This window comes from Nerophis ophidion, linkage group LG10 (genome assembly GCF_033978795.1).
Source record: "Nerophis ophidion isolate RoL-2023_Sa linkage group LG10, RoL_Noph_v1.0, whole genome shotgun sequence".
Taxonomy (NCBI): domain Eukaryota; kingdom Metazoa; phylum Chordata; class Actinopteri; order Syngnathiformes; family Syngnathidae; genus Nerophis; species Nerophis ophidion.
This window is the reverse complement of record NC_084620.1, coordinates 8,681,851-8,700,774: the sequence shown is the minus strand read 5'-3', so window position 1 is coordinate 8,700,774 and position 18,924 is coordinate 8,681,851. Positions and strand designations below refer to the sequence as shown.

The window sequence follows — 18,924 nt, the reverse complement described above, 5'->3', positions numbered from 1 at the left end:
TGCGATCGAAAGCCCTGAATGTTTCTAAAAATCTCATTCTCACCTTCTCTTTCGGCATCTTGAGGTCTATAAAAAGAAAGGCCAAGTGAAACTACGGCTGCCACTTCTAGGATAATCAGCGTGACATCCTGCAGCGCCTCCCACACTAATTGCAAGAACGTTTTAGGCTTTTTGGGCGGTATTAAATTTTGCCCAAACACAGTTTTCCGCTTCTCGATGTCTGCTGGCTGCCCACTTAGACCTGTGGAAGAAGGGGGAGAAAGGGGATGGAAGAAAAGCACAACGTGAGACAGGTTTCAAAATGAATGGGTCATGCTACATCTTTACATGATTATTTGTAAATACAGCTAAAAATACATATCACTATGTGGAACTAAAATAAAGAAGGCATTGAGCAAAGAAGTCAAAACATTTACTAATACGATCCAGTTTGAGGAAACAGTGGTGTTTAAAAAGTATACCAATAATTTTTAACTAGTGTCTGGTGTCATTATCATGAAGCGTAATAATCAATAAGGCATTTTCTATCATCTATTACATAATCATCTGTTCATTATCATGCTCATACCAACTATACTCTCCTGAAGGAATCAATAATGTACTATCTATCTATACATCATTTACAGAGCTTAGGTCGAATGTACTCTTTGACTTACTATTTAGTCTTCATTCCTTGTAATTATTTGAAGTACTATATACTGCATTCTAGGGGTACACAGATAATTATTGAGCCGATATGGGAAATTATGAAGACATATCAATAAATCCGATAACATTGAGGAACAAAAAATATCTGATAAAAATAAAAAAAAACATTGTGCTGTAGGTGGGTTACGGTGAGCAAATCAAGCACGCCTTTTCTCCAATCTGTGCTGTGCCGTAAACTTCCCTAGAGCTTACAAGGTAAACAAACATGACGCGATCGTGTCGGACTTCTTCACTGTTTCGGAGGAAGACTTTTCACGTTCTATTTGCACCAAATGTTGTGCAAACATTCCCCCAAGGATGGAAAAAACACCACATACACATCAAAGTTCATTTGCCACCTGAAACACCTGCATGGCTACAAAAGCCAACTAGGGGGCCTGTTGCAAAAGAAGCTGCCCCAAAGTCAGCCTCAAAGACAAGTGTGCACACACTACAATTAAATCCACACACACACACACACACACACACACACACACACACACACACACACACACACACACACACACACACACACACACACACACACACACACACATTGTATAGATAGATACACATTAGATAGATAGATAGATAGATAGATAGATAGATAGATAGATAGATAGATAGATAGATAGATAGATAGATAGATAGATAGATAGATAGATAGATAGGACGGCGTGGCGCAGTGGGAGAGCGGCCGTGCGCAACCCGAGGGTCCCTGGTTCAAATCCCACCTAGTACCAACTTCGTCACGTCCGTTGTGTCCTGAGCAAGACACTTGACCCTTGCTCCTGATGGGTGCTGGTTGGCGCCTTGCATGGCAGCTCCCTCCATCAGTGTGTGAATGTGTGTGTGAATGGGTAAATGTGGAAGTAGTGTCAAAGCGCTTTGAGTACCTTGAAGGTAGAAAAGCGCTATACAAGTACAACCCATTTATCATTTATTTATAGATAGATAGATATGAATTATTCGTATCGGCCTTGAGAAGCAGAAAGTTACCCTTATCGGCTTGACAAATAATATCGTACATCCCTAATATATTCTGTACGCATTTTTTCTAGACTGCTTAGTTTGCATTTTTATTTTAACGATGTAATAAGTCTGCAAACTGTTAACTCCACTATTACATATATTTAGCATTGTCTTTTATCAGTACAAAAATTGGTTATTGGTACAAATTCAATATAGGACGTGAACAAATCAGTATATATCAGTTATTAAGTAAGACGGCGTGGCGCAGTCGGAAAGTGGCCGTGCGCAACCCGAGGGTCCCTGGTTCAATCCCCACCTAGTACCAACCTCGTCACGTCCATTATGTCGTGAGCAAGACACTTCACCCTTGCTCCTGATGGGTGCTGGTTAGCGCCTTGCATGGCAGCTCCCTCCATCAGTGTGTGAACGTGTGTGAGAATGGGTAAATGTGAAAGTAGTGTCAAAGCGCTTTGAGTACGGCATAGCTCAGTTGGTAGAGTGGCCGTGCCAGCAACTTGAGGGTTGCAGGTTCGATTTCCGCTTGTGCCATCCTAGTCACTGCCGTTGTGTCCTTGGGCAAGACACTTTACCCTCCTGCTCCCAGTGCCACCCACACTGGTTTAAATGTAACTTAGATATTGGGTTTCACTATGTAAAGCGCTTTGAGTCACTTGAGAAAAGCGCTATATAAATATATTTCACTTCACACTACACTTTAAGGTAGAAAAGCCCTATACAAGTACAACCCATTTATATCATTTATATAATTGTTAAGAAATAGCGGCCGAAATGAGTTTCCTCCGCCGGGTGGCGAGGCTCTCCCTTAGAGATAGGGTGAGAAGCTCTGCCATCCGGGAGGAGCTCAACGTAAAGCCGCTGCTCCTTCACATCGAGAGGAGCCAGATGAGGTGGTTCGGGCATCTGGTCAGGATGCCACCCGAACGCCTCCCTAGGGAGCTGTTTAGGGCACGTCCAGCTGGTAGGAGGCCACGGGGAAGACCCAGGACACGTTGGGAAGACTATGTCTCCCGGCTGGCCTGGGAACGCCTCGGGATCCCCTGGGAAGAGCTAGACGAAGTGGCTGGAGAGAGGGAAGTCTGGGCTTCCCTGCTTAGGCTGCTGCCCCCGCGACCCGACCTCGGATAAGCGGAAGATGATGGATGGATGGATATAATTGTTAAGAAATAGAGCAGCGGTTCAGTTCTGCTCCTTTTCAGACAGGTTGAATTGTGGAACTGTGAACGTGTAATGCACTAAAATGTAACCTAGCACGCATGTTTGAAATAAACTACAAGCAATACAGTTAAACATCAGGACAAGTATTCTCAAGTCTTAACTATGAGCCATCTTGCCTGACAACAAAATGATGCAGCAATGTGAGGGCTAAAAGTCACAAGCTCAAGCGGACATCAAAAGTATTATCTGCACGGGAAAATCACCGGCTCTGGGAGGCTGCACTAGGGGTGAGATTCTGAAGTCAAACTCCAAGAGAATGGATTACTTAGTGTCTGACCACATTGCATTCTACTGTACTGCAGAGACCCCCGCCATAACCATTCGGACGCCTCCACATACACACTTGAAAAGGCCTACACGCAATTGATGATGCACCAGATTTTCAGCTTTATCCATGCAGACAGCTCGCGTGTGTTTGTGTGGGAGGATGGATGGAGTGAAGCGAAGAGGAGGTGGAGCGGAATTTTGAGGGGCGAATGACTGTGCAAAACCTGATGGGCTACAAGACAAGGAGTTGAACATTAGAGTGATGCTGTAGTGGGAATAGCGACCCATGTTTAGCACACAACTTTTTCATGTTGTCCAGAAACACAGTTTTGTATAAACCAACAGACCGCCATATAGACAAAAAGTCTATTTGTGGCAGGCAGGCACAACCAGAATCATCGATGCAGAATGAAACACAAGGAGTGACATGGTCTCCCTTCACATCTCAATGCGTGTCAGTTAAAACATTTTTTTTTACCAATACAGCTGCTGTGAAATTTGACGACAAAGTTCCAAACTGTTTATCAATAGGCGCTTCTTCTTGATAGAAATGTGGGAGGAGTGGCATGCCATGTTCTCATTATCACTGATTTACAGATAATTGGAATGAAGAAAGTGTTTACTATTTGTCTCTTTTAGTCACAGATTCTATACTACTTTACTAATTCGTTAAAAAAGCCAACTATCCATTTTACTTGCAGATCATATGTAGTGACATTATTCAATCCAGCAGACGGCGCCATATATGTATATATTAATACAGGGTTTCCCACACACTTATTTATTTGTTGCGGCCTGCCACGAAAGAATTACGGCCGCCACAAATTTGAAAAAAAAAAAAATATATATATATATATATATATATATATATTTTTTTTTTAATTTATTTTTTTTTGGTTTGTTTTTTGTTTTTTTCGGCTTTTGACTCGCTCGACCGCTCATAAAAACAATGGGACTCTGTGAATGGAGCTTGTAGTTACATATTATATAAATATGTAAATATTATATAAATATGTATATAAATATGTGCATAAAGTGTTATAATTATATTCCAACGCCGCGTTCTTCTTGGTCATCGCCGCCGCCGCTGCCACTGCTGCTGGAGGTGGGAGGAAGCCGGAGTACCCAGAGGGAACCCAGAGGGAACCCACGCAGTAACGGGAAGAACATGCAAACTTCACACAGAAAGCTTGAACTTAGAACGGGATTGAACTCAGGACTACTCAGGACCTTCGTATGGTGAGGCACATGCACTAAACTCTGTACCACTGTGCTGCCACAGCGGTACACACATTTATATACACACACATATATATATACACATATATACATACACATACACACATATATATATGTATGTATATATATATATATATATATATATATATATATACATACATACATACATACATACATACATATACATATATATACACACATACATATATATATACATACACATACATATATATATACACATACATACACACATACATATATATATACATATATATATACACAGACATGCATATATACATATATATATATATATATATATATATATATATACATATATACATATACATATACACATACATATATATATACATATACATATATATAAATATATACACATACATATATACATATATATACACATATACATATACACATATATATATATATATATATACACACATACATATATACATATACACATATATATACACACATACATATATACATATACACATATATATACACATACATATATACATATACATACACATACATATATACATATATACTGTATATATATACACATATATATACACATACATATATATATATATACATACACACACACACATACATACATACATACATACATGTATGGTCAGGTCAGGTCACACACTGATGTTGGTCGACAAGGCTTGGCTCTCAGTCTTCGTTCTAATTAATCCCAAAGGTGTTTTATTGGGTTCAGGTCAAGACTCTGTTCAGGCCAGTCAAGTTCATCCACATCAGACTATGTCATTCATGTGTTTGTGGACCCTGCTTTGTGCACTGGTGCACAATCATGTTGGAAAAGAAAGGGGCCTGCTCCAAACTGTTCCCACAAGGTTGGGAGAATGTAATTGTCCAAAATGTTTTGGTATCCTGGAGCATTCAAAGTTCCTTTCACTGGAACTAAGGGGCCAAGCCAAACTCCTAAAAAACAACCCCACACCAGTGGCAACGTGCTTTACACCATTGCATCCGATGCGTTGCATTGGACTTGGTGATGTATGGCTTAGATGCAGGTGCTCCACCACGGAAACCCATTCCATGAAGCTCTCTGCGTACTGTACTTGGGATAATTGGAAGGTCACATGAAGTTTGGAGCTCTGTAGCAGGTGACTGTGGAGAAAGTCTTTGCACTATGCGCTTTAGCATCCGCTGAATCCTCTCTGTCAGTTTACATCACCCACCACTTTATGGCTGAGTTGCTGTTGTTCCCAAACTCTTCCATTTTTTGATAATCAAGCCCAAATATGACTTTGGAATATTTAGGAGCGAGGAAATTTCACGATTGGATTTGTTGCACAGGTGGCATCCTATGACAGTTCCACACTGGAAATCACTGAGCTCCTGAGAGCAGCCCATTTTTTCACAGATGTTTATAGAAACAGTCTCCATGCCTAAGTGCTTAATTTTATACATCTGTGGCCGTGCTAAGTGATTAGGACACCTGATTCTGATCATTTGGATGGGTGGCAGAATATTTTTGGCAATATATTATATGTATATATACATACATACATACATACATACATACATACATACATACATACATTATATATATACAGCTATGAGTGTTTTGTAAAGCACCAACTCGCTGAGTGAGCAATACCAAAAAGAATTAAGGTTTTACCAAAGGCAGCAATCATGAATGAAGCTTTCAGCACATATAACCATAGATCTCAACATTGTGTATTTGATTAAAGATGCCAAAAAAACGTGCACTCGTAAACGGCGTGTGCAACAACAAGTTGACAACACGGCTGTAAATGTTAAGATAAATCATAAAATGTAACCAAAAACGATGCATGATTTGACCTGGAGAGTCTTGATATCAATTTCCTTGACCCAGCCACACACATAGAAAGTATAGCCCTCCATGCTTTACAAAGTTTTCATCTGTTTTGGGGTGTAGAATAACATCTGAAGCTCCAGATAGTTTGATATGTCTGCGACCACGACGGATAATCCTTGAAATCACTCGACAAATCTTTTTTCGATGAAGTATAGGGATGGATTCTATTGCATAGTTTGCATTTTTTGCTTGTCTGCTTTAAGCGGTAAGAACTAGGCCCCCTTGCGTATTCAGATAGTTCACAGCAGCCATGTTGGTTTAGTAGTCCTGCCCGTTCAAAAGTCATAACTGAATACAACCTATAGTAGCAATTAACACATTATAATAGGACCCCTCCTGGTAGAAAGGGTGAAGAATTCACATTATTTTGCGACATTATGCACCCAGGGCCAACTATGCAAATTAGACGTCCTTGTCCCGCAAACCAGCGTCCCCGATATTATGCAGTCCTGTGGGAAAATATACATAAATTGAGATTGTCTATCAATGACTCGTCCTGGAAAATGTCATTTGAAACCCACCACATAAAATCATAACCAAAACGCATACATTTCTGAACGTCCGTTAGCGGAAAGTAGTGTAGCAATGAGTCATTGCCAGCAGAGTGACAGGCTGCGGGGTGTAGCCTGCAATAATTGCCCGTTGCAGCTCCCTCGCCATCTCATACCGTCTGCTTTGATTCCTTAAGCCTCTAATGAAAACGCGCTGACAGCTACGACCCGGTTCAATTTTATGCCACATTTTCCCTCTGCGCTGGCGCAATAAATACAAGTGACAGCGCAGTCAACACCTCATCGTCGCGACGGAAACAGAAAATAGGCAGACCTTGGCTGCTCAGATCGAGGGGCCAACTCAAGCGGCTAATCATTAACCGTTTAATTTGGACGATTGTCCCCGGTTGACCTCGGGCAGATAGTTTCATTTTGGTCACCAGTGACGAGGTCAAGGTTACAATCCAATGAAATATGACCGCAGTCCTCCTTTTTGATGTTTCAATATGACTGCGTCCAGTACATCGAGATGATACCCAGATAGCAAGAATAAAAGATGCAGGTGACTGAGGAAAGCGTGGGTATTTTCATGCACTCTGAATGACATTTAGATGCAAGGACTGCCAGTCACATCCTTATAAGGATGCACTTTGCATTAAAGTGGTCCCTGAAAAAAGAACACATGTGATAAGCAAAGTAGACTGAAAGTATTGTATGGATGGAGTTTTGATTTATGTAGCGCTGATAGGAATGTGTGTTTGCAATCCTTTCACTAACTAATCAATTGGGGGAGTAAACAGCCTCTTCTGTGCCTTGTTATTAACCCAATGAGTGAAGCACGAACAAAAAGAAGTGACTGAATTTTCATGATTTTTGCTCACTTTTTGTCAATTGGTGCATTGACAATTACCGTATGCAAACTGTGCAACCCGCCACAAATAGATCACAGTCTTTTGTCACTGCACAGACACCTTTAGAACTAACATCCTGAGCCACAAGAGAGCCAATGTGCTGACGAATCACTTCACTGTGACCGAGGCAAAGAGCAACGTCCAACACAATGAAGCTGATATGTGGACAACAATCCAAACACAGAAGCCTTGCAAAAGCACAGAACCGATGGGATCAACTGGCTGAAACCCAAATATTTAATTTTGGTCAACTGCAGACGAGGGAAACAAATAAAAGCCCAGTCAATAATATCAATGAAGAGAGGCCTTGTGCAATGTAATGAGCCTCATTATGCACACCATTCAGGGGATTCCATTAAGGAGTAAAGCTGCTGCTGGTACTCCAAATACTAACACTACACCTCAGTGGACTTTTTAAACATCACAGCTGCACACGATGGTCACTGTTTGACATCTGAGGACATCTCAAGTGCCAGTGCGGAGATGTGGCCACACTTAGCCTTGCAACACTGTGACCTTGAGCTGTAACATTCTAGATGGTGAGTGACAGTTTGTGTTAAAACACCACATACAATGTAAGAGTCAGACTAAAAATAGATGCTTTACAGGCCAGGCCATGAATAAGTGACAACCTGTTGCCAAGTAGTCAATGCCTTCCTCCACCCTATCCTGATTATAATTTGTGTCTGTACATTATGCTAAACTCACAATGTATGGCTGTCAAATTTAGCGCAATAACAAGTTAACACTAATACCGCTGGCCCACACAGCGGTGGGGAAGCTGCAAGCAAGAGCAAACACAGGACAGATACGGACAGAGAAAAGTGCACTTTCAATGGCAATCTTAGCCCCACAAGACCAGTCAGCCCTTTCAACAACAACAAAGTAATCTGCTGGAAAGCGCTGGAGCTAGTGGTGTCCTAAATGCTGGCTGCTATCTGCGAGCTGTCTGCCGATGAATAGAACCCTCCCTACCCCTGACAGAGGCAGACCATGCCGGAAAGCCAAGAACAAACGACTACAACCGACAAAGTTTCTACAGCAATTGACCAAATGAGTGCTAACACCCCTAATTCTGCCATCCCAACCCATCAATATTGTGGAATATAAAGGGCCGCCCTAAAAGTCGCATGCCCCTACTATAGGCCTGGTCCAATATTACTAGTGGTGCAACGGATCAACATTGATCCGTGATCCGTTCGGATCAATATCTTCGGTTCGGCACACACGTGATCCGCGGTTTGATTTATGAAGAAAAAAAAAAAAGTGCGTGTTCAGTCCACACACAGTGGGGTCATGGCGAGCGGAGTAACGGAGAAGCTTGAACGCCCCGCGCCATTTAATCGGTGTGTTTATACTGTAGGTGCCGACTCGGTTGTGCAAAAAGAGGGTTTTAAAACAATGCTGAAAGTGGTTGAGGCTTGTTACAACATCCCGTTGCGCACCCACTTCAGCGATAAGATTGTGCCAGATCTTTATAAGCATGAGAAGAAAAAAGTTGTGGATGAACTATCCCGAGCATCATCTGTTGCGCTCACGACAGACGCGTGGAGGACCAGGGGAACTATGTGACGATAAGCGCTCACTTCATCACAGCAGACTGGGAGATGAGAAGACACGCTCTCTCTACGAGAGTCATCTTGCGCAGGTACTGACACAAGCAGTGGAGGAATGGAAGATAAAGAGGCCCAATACTAATATCCCAGTCACAGGTGATAATGCCAAAAATCAAATAAATGCAGTGAATGAGGCAGGACTGGGACCACAGATAGGTGCTTTGCACATGTAGTGAATTTGGCATCACAGAAGGGAATCTCAGTCAATAGGATGGAGCGCCTCCTTGGGGGAATCAGAAAGGTGGTTTCCTACGTCCACCGAAGCACAACAGCTGCTCATGTGCTTAAAGGGGAACATTATCACAAGACCTATGTAAGCGTCAATATATACCTTGATGTTGCAGAAAAAAGACCATATGTTTTTTTAGCCGATTTCCGAACTCTAAAAGGGTGAATTTGGCGATTTAAACGCCTTTCAATTGTTCGCTGTTGGAGCGATGACCTTTCACCCGTGACGTTACAACAGGAAGCAATCCGCCATTTTCTCAAACACACTACACACCCCAAGTCAAATCAGCTCTGTTATTTTCCGTTTTTTCTAATGTTTTCCGTACCTTGGAGACATCATGCCTCGTCGGTGTGTTGTCGGAGGGTGTAACAACATGATCAGGGACGGATTCAAGTTGACTTACGTGGAGTGTGCATCGATTAGCACGGCATGCTAACATGCTATTTAGGCTAGCTGTATGTACATATTGCATCAATATGCATCATTTGTAGCTATATTTGCATCCGGCCTTTCCCTCCACCCACATTTAATGCCAAACAAACACATACCAATCAACGGATTCAAGTTGCACCAGTGTCAAAAGATGCTAAAGTCCCTCATTTGTTTTGCACATTTTACAGACGATAGCGATGATACGACAGAGATGTGTGGATATCCTGCGACACTCAAAGCAGATGGATTTCCAAAAAGCAGATGCATTTCCAACGATAAAGTCAACGAAATCACAAAGGTGAGTTTTGTTGATGTTGTTGACTTATGTGCTAATCAGACAAATTTGGTCACGGCATGACTGCCAGCTAATCGATGCTAACATGCTATTTAGGCTAGCTGTATGTACATTTGTAGCTATATTTGCATCCAGCCTTTCCCTCCACCCACATTTAATGCCAAACAAACACTTACCAATCGGCGGATTTAAGTGGCTCCAGGGGTCAAAAGATGCAATCGTTGGTTAGAAGGTGATCGCCGAATTCGTCCGCGTTGCCTTTGTCCGTCGTGATATGGCTCAATAGCTTCAGTTTCTTCTTCAATTTTGTTTTCGCTATCTGGCTCCACACTCCAACCATCCGTTTCAATACATGCGTAATCTGTTGAATCGCTTAAGCTGCTGAAATCTGAGTGTGAATCCGAGCTAATGTCGCTATATCTTTCAGTTCTATCTGCCATGTTTGTTTGTATTGGCGTCACGCAGTGACGTCACAGGAAAATGGACAGCTGGATTTACAGATAGCGAAAATCAGGCACTTTAAAGCCTTTTTTCCGGATATTCCATGATGGGTAAAATTTTGAAAAAAACTTCAAAAAATAAAATAAGCCACTGGGAACTGTTTCTTATTGGTTTTAACCCTTCTGTGATTGACAAAGCAAGAAAAAGTTAAAGCTGCCTACTTATAAGCTCATACATGAAGTCCCAACAAGGTGGAACTCCACTTATATGTTGGAGCAGCAGGCAGCTATACACTCTGCATTGACCCACAAGACCCTGAAGACAAATGTCAAAGACATCATCACCCTGTCTGATGATGATGTGAGAGTGGCACAGGAGGTCCTCCAGGTGCTTAAACCCCCATGGAAAACAAGGATTCTACAATCCATGGCTCCAAGTGTGGAAGACAGCAGCATCACTCAAGATGTCAGGTTTTATTTCACTACCTATGTTTCAAGAAAGATGTTGTGCCTTCTTATGTTGCACTTCAAGGTGTTTTTTTTTTTAATGAATGGTCATTGGTCCAAGTATAAAGAAAGGACAAATGCCTTTTTACGTTGCACTGTTTTTCATTAATTATGTTGAAAATAAGATATTATGCCTTGTGCTCTTTAAGTTGGTTTCATATATTTTAATTTAATAATTTAAAAGTGTTACTAAACAAAAAGACAAAACCTCTGTTTATTTGTCTTGTCTTTTTTTTTTTTTTTTTGCTGATCCGAAAAATGATCCGATCCATGACTCTGATCCGAGAACCGATCCGAACCGTGAGTTTTTTTGATCCGTTGCACCCCTAGATATTACAATATGCTTGATGATATAATGTCCCAAAAGTATTGCCAAATGTCATTATTGTCACTGCACTGTTTTGAGACAAAATTAAGCACTAATGTAATCACAATATAAAAAAATAATACAAAATGAAAGTATTCCTTTCGAATGCAATAAACATTTATTTCTTATTAGTTGTTTTACCATTGTAATTGGAAGGTCAAAAACTTTCAAATATCAATAAGTAAATAAAAAATACAATTAGTTTTAACTCTTAACTTCAGTTTTTTTGTCTGTTTTGTCATTACTTTCCAACAAATTGGGCACACTCTTGTTCACTTGTCTCAATCCAAGATATTCCCACAAAGGATATATGGTTTTGCAATCATATTTTTCCCCCTAATTTTGGTAACCTTCCGGTAATTCTCACTAGAAAGTAGTGCGGCTCTGTTTGTGCATGTAAGCTAGCGGTCATGCCTCAACCCACAGAAACAATGACAGTGGATGACTGACAACGGGATTCACTCTGTTCATTTAACTGTGCTATTGAATAAACACGCCCAGATGCTGAGACCGAGGCATATAAGTGTTAAAAAAAAAAATACATTTTCGATAGAATTGCGATTCTCATTGGTAAAGTTTCTTAATGGATTTAAAAAAATCAAAAATCTATTTTTTTAGATTTGTATTTTTTTAAAACTGTCTTGTACAGCCAAATCATATTCTTGATGTACATGTCCGTACATGCTGCAGAGATTTACTTTACAAAAGGAAAGAGTGAGGTACTTTTTTGTTGCATTATTTGTATTTAACTTACAGTAATTAAATGTTTAGGTAGAATGTTATAAAACTAACCCAGTTTTCTTTCAGGTAACAGACACTTATCACAGCTGTGTATCTATCTTATGGAGAAATGTTGTTAATCATAGACATGGCACTCAATGTTATTAAAAAGTATTGATTTTGAATTTAAAATCTTTTTGAATAGAGTATCGATTCTGAATCGAATCGTTACTGCCAAAAATCGAATCAAATCGTGCGGTGCCCAAAGATTCCTAGCCTTAATGCACAGAGTGAACCCTCTCTTTTACACTGTTTTGAAGTGAGATACATAGAACACAAGTTATCCAGTTCATTTTCATTATTCATCGATGAAATGGTTTATTGACCCATTCATTGGTCCAGACCCCGCCCAGACTGTCATGAAGGCAGACAGGGCACTCCGCAGACATGCTTACGATGCAATTTTTTTACGGTCAGTATCTTTCTTTTTAAAGTGAGCCTGTGTCAGAAGTAGTAAGTGTGTGTAAAAGAGTACTGTATTTTCCGGACTACAAGGCGCACTTAAAATTCAGTTTTTTCCCCAAAACTTCTTATGTACGGAATAATTCAGGTTTTGCTTACTGACCTTGAAGCAATTTTATTTAGTACATGGTTAAATGATAAGTGTGAACAGTAGATAGCAGTCAAACATAAGAGATACGGGTAGACTGCACTATGAAGGCAATATGACTCAAATAAACACCAACATTTTATATGTTCCATTGAAAATATAAATATTACACATGGCGCTCAAAAATCTATCAAAATGTTTTAGTACGACTTTGGTAAGATCTGAAGCCACACCGCTTAATTTGCTTCATTAATTGAGTATTATTAGATAGATATATAGATAGATAGATAGATAGACAGATAGATAGACGGATAGACAGATAGACAGATAGACAGATAGACAGATAGACAGATAGACAGATAGACAGATAGACAGATAGACAGATAGACAGATAGACAGATAGACAGATAGACAGATAGACAGATAGACAGATAGACAGATAGACAGATAGACAGATAGACAGATAGACAGATAGACAGATAGATAGATAGATAGATAGATAGATAGATAGATAGATAGATAGTACTTTATTGATTCCTTCAGGAAAATTAAAATTCCAGCAGGTATTATGGTGTGAATATAAGGTAATATATTATCTGGCGTTTTGTTTTGCAATGTTATGCAAAAGCAACTTTTCTTACCTTCTGGTACCTGCTGATCTGTATTTGGGATCTGCATAAATCCTGAAAAATTGCGCAGATTCGCTTTTGTATTCTGTGACGAGCCCTTTTTCTCTATCTTCTCGTTATTGGACATTCATCCTCCGCTGTTGCCATTTCTAGTATAAAGAACTGTAAAGTTCTTACTTATATTGTCAGTAAACTCGCCATGAAAGGGCTAAAACATACCAGTGTAGTGAGTTTACATTATTCACTAGGGGTGTAACGGTACGGGTATTTTATCGAACCGTTTCGGTACGGGGTTTCCGGTTCGGTGCGGAGGTGTACCGAATGAGTTTCCACACGGACACAGGGTTTCCCACACATTCATTTATTTGTGGCGGCCCGCCACGAAAGAATTACGGCCGTCACAAATAAAAATTAAAAATAAATAAATAAAAAAACATACTTTTTTTTTTTTTTTTTTTCCGGCTTTTGACTTGCTCGACCGCTCATAAAAGCAATGGGACTCTGTCTGTGAATGGAGATTGTAGTTACATATTATGTAAATATTTAAATATTATATAAATATGTATATAAATATGTCCATAAAGTGTTGTAGTTATATTCCAACTCCGCGTTCTTCTTGGTCATCGCCGGCGCAGCTGCCCCCCCCCACACGACCCCCCACCCCTCACCACCCCCCACCTCCGCCACGCAACCACACCACCGCAAATAGGTGCCTGACCTGTGGGAAACACTGGGACATATTAAGTAGCGTACTGCACGTAGTGTAAACAATATTCAAAATGCCGGACATTTGAGGAATTTAAGAAACTCCGCCCTGACAGCTCCGCAAAAGAGGACATGTCCGGTGAAAAGAGGACGTATGGTCAGTCTATGAGCTAGCCCAGTCGCTGCTAGCATGCTACCACACGTCCTCCCCTCACCGGACTGCTCTCGAGCTGATATTCCGATATTGTCCAACTCTTAATTACCGATTCCGATATAACACATTATTATGCCTAATTTTGTTGTGATGCGCCGCAGGATGCATTAAACAATGTAACAAGGTTTTCAAAAATAAATCAACTCAAGTTATGGAAAAAAATGCCAACATGGCACTACCATATTTATTTTTGAAGTCACAAAGTGCATTTTTCTTTTTTTTAACATGCCTCAAAAGAGCAGCTTGGAATTTGGAACATGCTCTCCCTGAGAGAGCATGAGCAGTTTGTGGTGGGCGGGGTTGGGGGTGGGTTGAGATGGGTAGGGGGTGTATATTGTAGCATCCCGGAAGAGTTAGTGCTGCAAGGAGTTCCTGGTATTTGTTCTATTGTGTTACGGTGCGGATGTTCTCCCGAAATGTGTTTGTCATTCTTATTTGGTGTGGATTCCCAGTGTGGCGCATATGTGAAATAGTGTTAAAGTTGTTTATACGGCCACCCTCAGTGTGACCTGTATGGCTGTTGACCAAGTATGGCTTGCATTCACTTGTGTGTGTGAAAAGCAGTAGATATTATGTGATTGGGGCGACACGCAAAGGCAGTCCCTTTAAGGTTTATTGGCGCTCTGTACTTCCCCCTCCGTCCGTGTACCACTCCGTACAGCGGCGTAATAAAAAGTCATAAATTTTACTTTGTGAAACCGATACTTTATAATAATACATTTTAAAGCATTTATCGGCCGATAATATCAACAGTCCGATATTATTGGATATCTCTAATAATAATAATCATCGGCCCTTGTCAGGCCACTGCTGGACGAAAGCCTCAGCATGTTTCTGCCTTAGTGAACGATCTCTAGCTGCTCCCTGGCACTGCACTGTTCCCCAATATTTGTCTATTTCATCTCGCCATCTCACTCTCTGTCTTCCTCCATTTCTGCTCCCATCCATGGGTCTCCATGATGTCATTAGGGAAGTCTGCCAATTATCTGTTCTCCTACTGATATGTCCAGCCCACTTCCACTTATTTAATTTGATAGTTCTCATAATGTCTTGGACTTGCGTTTGTTTTCTCACCCATTCATTTGTTTTTCTGTCTTTATATGTGATTCCGAGCATATTTCTTTCCATGTTGTGTTGTGTTGTGCTGCTGCGATTTTCTTTTCCATTTTATTTGACAATGCCCAGGTTTCAGCTCCATATGTCATGGTTGGTAACACGCATTGATTAAAGACCTTTCTTGTTAGTCTTAACGGTATTTCTCCTCTCATGATGTTGCTCAGTTTTCCATATTGGCACCAGCCCAATCTGATTCTCCTCCCTATCGCCTGTTCTTGACTCTTTTCTTTCAGGCTAAATCTCTGCCCCAGATAGATGTACTCATTAACTTCATCAATTTCCTTTCAATTAACAGTCACAGGTCCATGAGGTACCATGGAATTTGCCAACATTTTTTCTTCATATTCATTTTCAATCCACAACATTTGCTGGCATTTGCAAAGTCTTTAAGCATATCTTCCACTTCACTGAGTTGCTCTCCCAAGACAACAATGTCATCTGCAAACCTCAGACAATTAAATTTGTCTCCGTTGATATCAACTCCTTTATACTCCCACTCCAGAGAGCGAAATATGCCTTCCAAACAAGCTGTAAACAGTTTAGGCGAAATTGTATTGCCTTGTCGGACACCCTTCTTTATGTGGATTTTCTCGCTTGCTTTGTGCATCATAACTGTGGTAGTGCAGTTTGTGTAGATGTACTTATGTTAATGTACTTATGATGAATTCCTTGATCTTACAGAGCGTTTAAACCGACTGTGTCTCCACCGAATCAAATGACTTTTCATAGTCTATGAAGGCCATACAAAGTGGTTTGTTGTATTCTTGGCATTTTTCTTTGATCTGATTCAATGTATGAATATGGTCCATGGTAGAAAAAACACTCCTAAACCCTGCATGTTCTCTAGGTTGGTATCTATTAAGTGTATTTTCCATTCGATTTCTCAGGATTCTTGTAAACAACTTGTATATGTTTGAAAGAAGGCTAATAGGTCTGTAGTTCTTGAGGTCCCTCTTGTCCCCTTTCATGAAAAGGATGATCATGTTAGCTTCTTTCCACTTCTCTGGCACTTTGCCCTGATGTAAGCAAGCTGTGTATAGCTTCGCCAGCTCCTTATCAATGACATCCTCCCCCTCTTTAATTGTGTCTATTAAAATATTATCTGGTCCTGGTGCTTTCCCTCGTTTCATGTTTATGACTGCATACTGCACCTCTCAATATGTGATGTCTGGAATTTCTTCTGAGTCTATGGATAATTGAAGGTCCACTGACAGACTGCTTTGATAGAGTTCTTCATAAAATTCTTCAGTCCTCATCAAAATCATGTCTTGATCTGTGATTTCTGTCCCTTTTTTATCAAGTAATGATGTTATTTTCTGATTTATATATATATATATATATATAAATATATATATATATATATATATATATATATACACTGAGGCAAAAAAAATATTTAGTCAGCCACCGATTGTGCAAGTTCTCCCACTTAAAATGATGACAGAGGTCTGTAATTTTCATCATAGGTAACTCAGTATTCTTCTTCCTCCAAACACAACGAGTTGAGTTTATACCAAAAAGTTCTATTTTGGTTTCATCTGACCACATGACATTCTCCCAATCCTCTGCTGTATCATCCATGTGCTCTATGGCAAACTTCAGACGGGCCTGGACATGCACTGGCTTAAGCAGGGGGGCACGTCTGGCACTGCAGGATTTGATTCCCTATCGGCGTAGTGTTACTGATGGTAACCTTTGTTACTTTGGTCCCAGCTCTCTGCAGGTCATTCACCAGGTCCCCCCGTGTGGTTCTGAGATTTTTGCTCACCGTTCTCACGATCATTTTTACCCCACGGGATGAGATCTTGCGGGGAGCCCCTGATCGAGGGAGATATCAGTGGTCTTGTATGTCTTCCATTTTCTGATAATTGCTCCCACTGTTGATGTTTTCACACCAAGCTGCTTGCCTATTGTAGATTCACTCTTCCCAGTCTGGTGCAGGTCTACAATTCTTTTCCTGGTGTCATTCGACAGCTCTTCTGTCTTGGCCATAGTGGAGTTTGGAGTCTGATTGTTTGAGGCTGTGGACAGGTGTCTTTTATACAGATAACGAGTTCAAACAGGTTCCATTATTACAGGTAACGAGTGGAGGACAGAAAGGCTTCTTAACAGGCATGTGATTTGACCACAATGAAAAAGACTGAAAACATTTCCGGGGGTCTGGGGGACAAAGGCCCCCAGCCAGGTCCTGGTTTTTCACCAATTGAACATGCTAAAATTAACAAAGACAGCACCATTTGAAGAAAATATTTTAGTGTTTAAAGACATGAAAACATCATTAATAGAACATACATATCCCAATTATCCTAATGAATCACTGTATACGGTTCAGTCCCAGCAGTATTTAGTCACTAGTATTTACATCTTGTGTTCATTTCACATCCACAGGTGTCACATTGATCAGTGTTATTATCTACAGTTTATTTACAGTATTACTACATTACTTCAGTTCACTTCACACATTTACATGCTCGGAGAGCCCTAACATGAGCTTACCCTAACATAAGACTACATAAGAACTTAATATTACAAAATAGTATTATATGCAAATTTGTTTCAAATAAATTGTTAAATGGAATCAATAATGCGACTCTTTGAATTTCTGTAATTTCATAATATATTTTCACGTGGCTTTTTATTTTTAGAAAAACCCATTTATATTTCACAAAGCAATAATTGGTTGATATTTAAAACAAACATGCGTATTTCACAAGCAAATATTTTTTAGCTCACCTCATTATTAACTACGCTGTCTGCAACTGAAGTGGGTTGTTTGGGTGGATCTTTCCTCTCGATGTCTATGGCAGTTGTCAATGTAAACAAGGGATGAAGTCCGTAAGGTTTGCTCACTTTGACATCCAAAAGTACCAGCTAGTGAAAAGTTTGTTTTCCTTGCTTCAAGTTGTGTCATATGTTTTTGGCGTTTCGCATGTACTTCCAAAGCCTTGAAACCTTGTGATCCTTAGTCAATATTATCATGACACCACGTGCACAAACCTTTTACGGGACGATCGATTTTCCTAATAAAATCGCCGAACAAATTTACAACTTCTTTCTTCCCAACAGTATCAGTTATTTCCCTTTCCATCCAGTCCCATTGAAACTTATTTTTGACATGTTTATCAATTTCTTTTACTTGTGAAGCGTCCTTTCTCTCGAGAACCGACATGGTTTACATTTGGAAAATGGCGGTAATAACGTCATCATTCATAACAGATGTCCTGATTGGTCACAAGGAACATATCGACCAATCAACTACGGCGTAATATAACTTATATTACGCCGTAGTTGATTGGTCGATATGTTTGATAATAATTTTTTTCCCCCTGAGATTAAAAAAGAAG

General features: G+C 40.2%; 1 protein-coding gene across 1 annotated transcript in view; it reads right to left on the bottom strand.

The window, feature by feature from the left end:
• The window catches only part of atp2b1a (ATPase plasma membrane Ca2+ transporting 1a), a 70,348-nt gene that overhangs the window by 26,732 nt on the left and 24,692 nt on the right, over nt 1-18,924 (bottom strand). Inside the window, exon 3 of the mRNA XM_061912230.1 lies at nt 44-241. Within this exon, the coding sequence (XP_061768214.1) occupies nt 44-241 (198 nt within the window). The remainder of the gene's footprint in view (nt 1-43; nt 242-18,924) is intronic.